Below are 7,939 nucleotides of genomic sequence, written 5' to 3'. Positions count from 1 at the left end.
TACCACTGTATATTGCTAGGCACATATAGTAAGCACAGCTAAGGATCAGAGACTATGGGAGTGGCTGCAATGTCCCCCATCCCTGTATTAGGACTGGGAACTTTTGGACCCCCAGATTTTGTTGGGACAGCCGTCTGGAGATGTAGAAGCACCATAGTTCAATGGTGGCACAGCTGCTTGTCATACAGAAGGCCCCGGGTTCTAGGCCTGGCTTCTCCAGGCAGAGCTGTGTCAGAGACATGTTTTCAGAACGATGAGGACTAGGATCTTGCTTCATTTTTAAATCTCAGTGGTAGAGCATCTGCCTTCAAGCAGAAGGTCCCAGGTTCAGTGCCCCCACCATTTCCAGGTGGGGCTGGAGGAGACCCCTCTCTGAAATGCTGTTACGCTGCTGCCGGCCTGTGTAGACAATATTGAGCAAGATGGACCAATGGCCTGACTCTGCTTAAATCCGCTCGCTTGCTATTTCCCTATTTAAGTCAGCCCATTATACTGCAGATATTAATATTGCACAGCTTGAAGCAAGTGGAAGCATACAAACTGACTCCTTGTTGTCCAGACCCACAGGTTTGATTTGAGCTTTGCTTTTCCTTCAAAACAAAACAAAAACATCAGAGATACATCCAGATAATTCCATGCACTTATCTTGTGCGTGTCTAGCACAGGCTCAGCATCTTAAAAATAACTTTGAACAGGATTGAGATCAAAACTCTTGTCTGTCCCCCATTCCAGCCTGAGACTGCAGGCGCCTGGAGAGCTTCCTTATCGCATCTGGCTTCTACTCTGTTTGGGAACAAAAGACTATAGTCATACATTGGGTTAGATGTGCTTCAGGTTGAGCATTTTCAAGTTACACTCCACGGCAACCCGGAAGTAATGGAGTGCATTACTTCTGGGTTTCGCCGCTCGCGCATGCGCAGATGCTCAAAATGACGTCACACGCATGCGCGGAAGCGGCAAAACGTGACCCACGCACGCGCAGTCGCGTCTTACATTTTACTCAGGATGCGAACGGGGCTCCGGAACGGATCCCGTTCGCATCCAGAGGTACCGCTGTAAAGGCATCTCCCTTTCAACATGAGGATTTGCAACCCAATACTTCCCATGTGATCTAAAGTTAAACACATTGCCAGAACTAGCAGATAACAGTAACAGTTCATTTCCAACCCATCGAGAACCTCGGAGGAAAATCTCCCATGTTAAAAGCCTTCAGGCATTTTTCATTTCAGTGTGAATTGAGCCATTATACTTTGCACATTATTATTCAGAACTATGGGGCCTAATGTCAAGTTTCCAGTCCCTTCTGTTCAAGATACCTGCCAATTTCAGAACCTGCTTCCCGGGCTTATCCATGCCGTCTTATTTTCTTGTTTCCGTTCTGCGGCACAGCTCAACCCTTACCCAACGTGAGAGTTTGAGTATCCGGCCTCGCTACTGCCCGCAGTGCTCCTGAGTTCGTGGGCGGCTGCCCAGACAGGAGAAGGAGCCTCGAAGGAGACCAAGCGAGCCTTAAAGAGGTATATAAGGTAGGCCTCTTCTGGCTCGGGCCTTTCCGGCCTTGCATATGATCATTATTTATTATTATTATTATTATTAGAAAGTTTATTACGGTCCAGGGACCCAACAAATCCTTACAAAGCAATGCACAATTCATACAGACTACCTCCAGGTTAAACAAGCATTTTGTTCAGACTTAAAGATAGAGATCATTGGTTCTTGCAACCACCGATAAAAACTTCACCACTGCTAGTGTTCTAGCTTTTGTTCGGTCTTCCAATAGGAACCTGACATAGTGAGCCTCTGATTTTCCCGGGAAAGGTACCAGCAAAGGTAATATCAGCTCAGCCCTGGCTTGCTCATACTTTGCACAGTGCAGCAAAATATGCTTTATGGAATCGATGTCTTGAGCACACGAGCAAAGTCTGTCCTGGTAGGGAACTCCTCTCCACCTGCCATCCAACACTGCAGAAGGAAAGACGTTTAGTCTGGCTTTGGTGAAAAGCCTTCGATAGTTAGGTACTGTCAGGTTTTTAATGTAAGATGTTAACTTAAAGACATACCCATATTGAACTCCTGCTGCCAGTGGACTGCGTGTGATCGAGATCGCAAGTCACTGTGTGCATTATCCCATAATATTTGCTTTAAAATCTTTTGGGTGCCTTCATAACCCAGGTAATACAGTTGGGGGGGGGGGAGACAGACCAATAGAGGTGGCTTTTCTAGCCCTGGTTTTCTGCCAGTTGCTGACAAACTCCTCATTGGTCAGGTGTTGGTACAAACCCTTCCCTATATCAAACACTGAAATCCTGAGCCAATGTTTTAGGGCAGCCCATTATGCTTTAGTTAAAATTGGGCATTCACTAGCTTCTAACAGCAGTATGGCGTTGGGGACACAGTTGGGTACCTGCAGCAGAGATCGGAGAAATTTTGCCTGAAAGCCATCTATAACTTAGGCAGGTCCCCATTATGCCAGACATTTGCAGCGTACAGGAGTTGGGAAATGGATTTTGAAAACCCTTAAGGCTGCTGGAACGTATTTGCCGCCCTTTGTGTTATAATAGACCACCATCTGCTTGCACAATGCTGTACAAAAGTGCACAGAAAGGGTCTCAGCCCCAATGAGCTTACAATCTGAAATCTGACAACAGGGCTCCCACCCCCATTATATATCTACCCCACCTTTTTTCTGCAAGGAGCTGAAGGTAGTATACACAGTTTGCCCCTACCCCCCCCCCAACCTCAGGGAAATATCCTCTGCCTGAAGTCCTGAACAGCTGCTGCCAGTTTGTGTAGACAACACTGGGTTTGATGGACTCATGGTCTGGCTCAACACAAGGCAGATTTCTCCGGGGAGAATATTCATTCAGCCTTTACTGACACAATTTAGACAATAAAAATCACATAAAATATTTGCAATACAGACCTTTTGAACACATATAAAACATATAAAAGACTCAGTAGCCACCATTAAGTAGTTTTAAATGAGACTTTGAAAAAATCTCAACTAAATAGTCTGAAACCATCTCAGTAGTTGGGGGGCATATCATCCCTCTGCGGATATTGGATTACAGATACTTTGCAAATAGATACTTTCAGCTTCAAAGGAGTCGCCAGCAGGTCTCTCCGAAGAGCGTCGATTTCACAAACTGAGTTAGGGGGGAAAACGGTTGTGGACTCATTGTTTTGTTAGTTTCCTTCCTTCGACTGGTTTAAATATATTGCATGGGATTGGGCAATATATACGCTCTAGGGTCTCCTTCCAAAATCTACAATTTTCTAATGAAATGTTGCCATAACTCAGCAATTGTGCAAACCAGCTGACATCTCCCTCTTGCGCAGGGATGGAGGCATTTTAGCAAATCAATCAATCAATCAATCAATCAATCACCAGCACTCACCACCTGAGGGTTGGAAAGAAGGGGGATTTTGCTAAGGTGTTTTCTAACCAGTAGTTGCAAACGTTTCACCCAATAACGGCACAGGCTGGGAATCTCACTGTTTTTGCCGGCGAACGCCAACGTCCCGACCAGCCGGTTCAGTTGGACTTCCATTTTGCCCACGGCAGCCAGGGGGTCAGCCACTGGCACGGTCTCCTCCAGGCACGCACGGTTTTCCTCGACACGCCTCACCTCGCCCTGGACTGCAACAGCCGCGAAAGGTGAGAGCAATTCTCGGCTGCAACTGGGTGTCAGAAGTGGGTGGCTTTGTCATTGCGCGCAGTGTAGATCCATTGAATGTCCTTACATTGGCTGTGCCCGTTCTTCTCAAGACATCTGCTCTGAGTTAGGACTAACGTTGGAAACAGCCCAGCTTTTTCCCAGCAATTTAATTTAGAGACCACCACTCATCCCGAACCCCAGCTCTCATGGGGGGAAATATTAGAAGCAAAGCGAGGGAGGCAATAGTTCGGAACCAATGGAACCCAAACCCAAGGCACTGAGGATTTATTTATGGGCAGAGATGCTCTTGGTGCTGTCGCCTGCACCTGACTGTGGGAACCTAAGATTTACAGAAGTAGGAAAAAAGTTGATGGGTTGGGGTTGAACTTCAGAAACAGCCCAGAGTGTTCTGAGCATGCTCAGTGATAATGGGTTGCTAATTTTTGCATGTGTAATAGAAGAGCCAGAGGGAAGGAGGAAATGGAATAGAGTACTGTATTTTTTGCTCTATAAGACTCACTTTTTCCCTCCTAAAAAGTAAGGGGAAATGTGTGTCCGTCTTATGGAGCGAATGCAGGCTACGCAGCTATCCCAGAAGCCAGAACAGCAAGAGGGATTGCTGCTTTCACTGCGCAGCAATCCCTCTTGCTGTTCTGGCTTCTGGGATTCAGAATATTTTTTTCTTGTTTTCCTCCTCCAAAAACTAGGTGAGTCTTGTGGTCTGGTGCATCTTATAGAGCAAAAAATACGGTATCTTCAACAAGAGCTCCTTGCGCTGCAATTCTTTGCTGCAGCTAACGTCAATAGATTTCCACCTCCCAAAATGGCCGATTTGAACCGCTAGCAAACTCAGCACTATGCTTTGGCTCCGTAAATAATTGTGGGGTGTGTTCAAAGGGAGTGGGGTCAGACTGGGGCGCTTATGGCTGGACCTCCAATTTTAAACAGGGAAAAAATACACACCACCTTTCTCTGTATGTAGAAATCTAGCATGTCAAGGAGAAGAGTAGCCTTTTCTGTGACAGTCTGGTTTTCTAGGTCCAGGGAATTCTTTCTATGGATACACTCATGGGAGCTCTCACCCACATTTCAGTGGTATGGGCCACACACAACCTGAACGCCTTACTGAGGACTAGTCCCTTTGCAAGCCCTGCTTGCAAGAGAACAGCACCCTTAATAATAATAAACGCTCAATACGTACCCTGTGGCTGTTTCTGCTCCTAGCCTGACTGCAACGCTGGAATACGTGGAAGAAAATACAGAGGCGGACCAGGTGCTTGTTAACTTCCACAAGTCTCGACGGGACAGGGGTAAGGAAAGAAAAAGATCCCCCTTGCTAACAGAATCTGGGTTTTGATTCCTGGACTATTCCACATGCCAGAAATCTGGAAATGATATAGAAAAGGGCAAAGGGGGGGGGGGAAGGATCCCAATTCCATATTTGGGCTTTTATTAGCCAGAAAAAACCACCATAAAAAGCATTAAAAAGGGCCAGAATATTTTGGTTGAGCGTCATCCAATTTGGTCACCAGGCAGGTCCAGGAGAGAACCTTACCTGAAACCGCAGAGATGCTGCCGATCAGTGCAGACAGACCTAGCTGGACTAATGGTCTGGCTCTAAGGCAGCTTCCTATGTTCCGATTCAAAGCCACGTTTTTTTCAGAACCATGAGGACTGGAACCTTTACTTTATTCCAAGGGGGTCCCAGGTTCAATGCCCAACGGCATCTCCAGGTAGGGCTGGAATCTACCTGTCTTTAGAGTGTGAAGTGGAAAGCGGAGTGAAAACCAGTTTGCTACTGGACCACTTATGTTCATTCACAAAGCCCTCCAACAGCTGGGTGTCCAAACACTCCCTGATCCTTTATGCTCTGCCACGATCCTCTGGCAGGGCGCTTTCAGAGGTTGCTCATGCACCTCTTGAAGTTCAGTCAGCTCTGTGGCCCTGCGGAACTCCTTGCCACTAGAGGTTGGGCAAGAATAATCCCTGCCTTGCTTTTGATGTCTGTTAATCTGACAGGCCTCTGCCATGCAGTTTTATTTTTACCAGCCAGCACCAATTGCTGTTTCTACTGCTCTTAAGGGAAGCGTGTATATACAGTGGTACCTCGGGTTAAGTACTTAATTCGTTCCAGAAACTATTCTTAACCTGAAGCACCACTTTAGCTAATGGGGCCTCCTGCTGCTGCCGGAGCACGATTTCTGTTCTCATCCTGAAGCAAAGTTCTTAGTCCGAGGTACTATTTCTGGGTTAGCAGAGTCTGTAACCTGAAGCGTAGGTAACCCGAGGTACCACTGTACACTGCATTTTTATGAAAGTGTGGCTTGACAAACATGCAGATAAATGGGATAAACCAGAGGAAAGATCTTCTCGCCCTTGGTTTCCTAATCCTCTTCTTTTTCTCCCCTCGCTCGAAGGAGACTTGCTACGAGCCTTTGGCTTCTTGGGTTTCACGCTCCTGCGGCCGGATCACCCTTCCCTTCCTCCCTGGGAGGACGTCATCTTCATGGCTTACCCCATGGAACGAGAACTTTGCCAAACGGAGGAGGATGAGAAGTGGAGGACCCGGAAACCAGACCCATCTGGGCGGCAGCCTGGGGCTGTTCTAGGCGGACAGGCTCCTTGAATGAGCAGATCACCCATTCCCCCAGAGGGTGGCATTAAACTGGCACCACAGCTCACAGCATCCCGTTTGTTTCTTTGTTTAAAGGTAGAGGGACCCCTGACCATTAGGTCCAGTCGTGACCAACTCTGGGGTTGCGGCGCTCATCTCGTTTTATTGGCCGAGGGAGCCGGCGTACAGCTTCCGGGTCATGTGGCCAGCAGGACTAAGCCACTTCTGGCGAAACCAGAGCAGCACACAGAAACACCGTTTACCTTCCCGCAGGGCCCCCAACCAGTGACTAGTTCCTAAGTCAGCTGATGGCAAGCGCAGTTTGGGTCTCCCTCTTCCCCCTCCCCATCTCCTAAATCCCTGTTATGTTAAGACGGAACAGGTGTCCTTTGTTCTCTGGTCATGGTACCACATCTGTATGAGGAGGGTCAGTTGAGGTCCAGCGCCGAGGGCCTTCTGGTGGTTCCCTCACTGCGAGAAGTGAGGTTACAGGGAACCAGGCAGAGGGCCTTCTCGGTGGTGGCGCCCTCCCTGTGGAACGCCCTCCCACCAGATGTCAAAGAGAACAACTACCACCAGACTTTTAGAAGACATCTGAAGGCAGCCCTGTTTAGGGAAGCTTTTAATGTTTAATAGGTTATTGTCTTTTAATATTCTGTTGGAAGCCACCCAGAGTGGCTGGGGAAACCCTGCCAGATGGGCGGGGTATTAATAATAATAATATTACTATCATAGAATCATGGAGTTGGAAGAGACCACAAGGGCCATCGAGTCCAACCCCCTGCCAAGCAGGAAACACCATCAGAGCACTCCTGACATATGGTTGTCAAGCCTCTGCTTAAAGACCTCCAAAGGAGGAGACTCCACCACACTCCTTGGCAGCAAATTCCACTGTCGAACAGCTCTTACTGTCAGGAAGTTCTTCCTAATGTTTAGGTGGAATCTTCTTTCTTGTAGTTTGGATCCATTGCTCCGTGTCCGCTTCTCTGGAGCAGCAGAAAACAACCTTTCTCCCTCCTCTATGTGACATCCTTTTATATATTTGAACATGGCTATCCTATCACTCCTCAACCTCCTCTTCTCCAGGCTAAACATGCCCAGCTCCCTTAGCCGTTCCTCATAAGGCATCGTTTCCAGGCCTTTGACCATTTTGGTTGCCCTCCTCTGGACACGTTCCAGTTTGTCAGTGTCCTTCTTGAACTGTGGTGCCCAGAACTGGACACAGTACTCCAGGTGAGGTCTGACCAGAGCAGAATACAGTGGCACTATTACTTCCCTTGATCTAGATGCTATACTCCTATTGATGCAGCCCAGAATTGCATTGGCTTTTTTAGCTGCCGCGTCACAATGTTGGCTCATGTCAAGTTTGTGGTCAACCAAGACTCCTAGATCCTTTTCACATGTACTGCTCTCAAGCCAGGTGTCACCCATCTTGTATTTGTGCCTCTCATTTTTTTTGCCCAAGTGCAATACTTTGCATTTCTCCCTATTAAAATTCATCTTGTTTGTTTTGGCCCAGTTCTCTAATCTGTCAATGTCATTTTGAAGTGTGATCCTGTCCTCTGGGGTGTTAACCACCCCTCCCAGTTTGGTGTCACCTGCAAATTTGATCAGGGTGCCCTATCCATCCGTTTTTCTAAACCTCTTTTAAAGCCCTCCATACGCC

At 47.5% G+C, this 7,939-nt stretch overlaps 1 protein-coding gene across 1 annotated transcript; it reads left to right on the top strand.

The window, feature by feature from the left end:
• Positions 1-1,351: 1,351 nt before the first annotated feature.
• OAZ3 (ornithine decarboxylase antizyme 3) lies at positions 1,352-6,342 on the top strand (the record flags this gene model as incomplete). The annotated part of the gene is given in 5 exon segments (XM_083717914.1): positions 1,352-1,450; positions 1,452-1,526; positions 3,483-3,658; positions 4,884-4,969; positions 6,077-6,342. Coding segments are annotated over 5 exon segments (645 nt in total). The 3' UTR covers positions 6,286-6,342.
• Positions 6,343-7,939: the final 1,597 nt, after the last annotated feature.

This window comes from Podarcis gaigeae (genome assembly GCF_964106915.1).
Source record: "Podarcis gaigeae genome assembly, chromosome: 16".
Classification (NCBI taxonomy): Eukaryota; Metazoa; Chordata; class Lepidosauria; order Squamata; family Lacertidae; genus Podarcis; species Podarcis gaigeae.
Note: the sequence above shows the minus strand (reverse complement) of the source record. Positions and strands in the feature narration are given on the sequence as shown.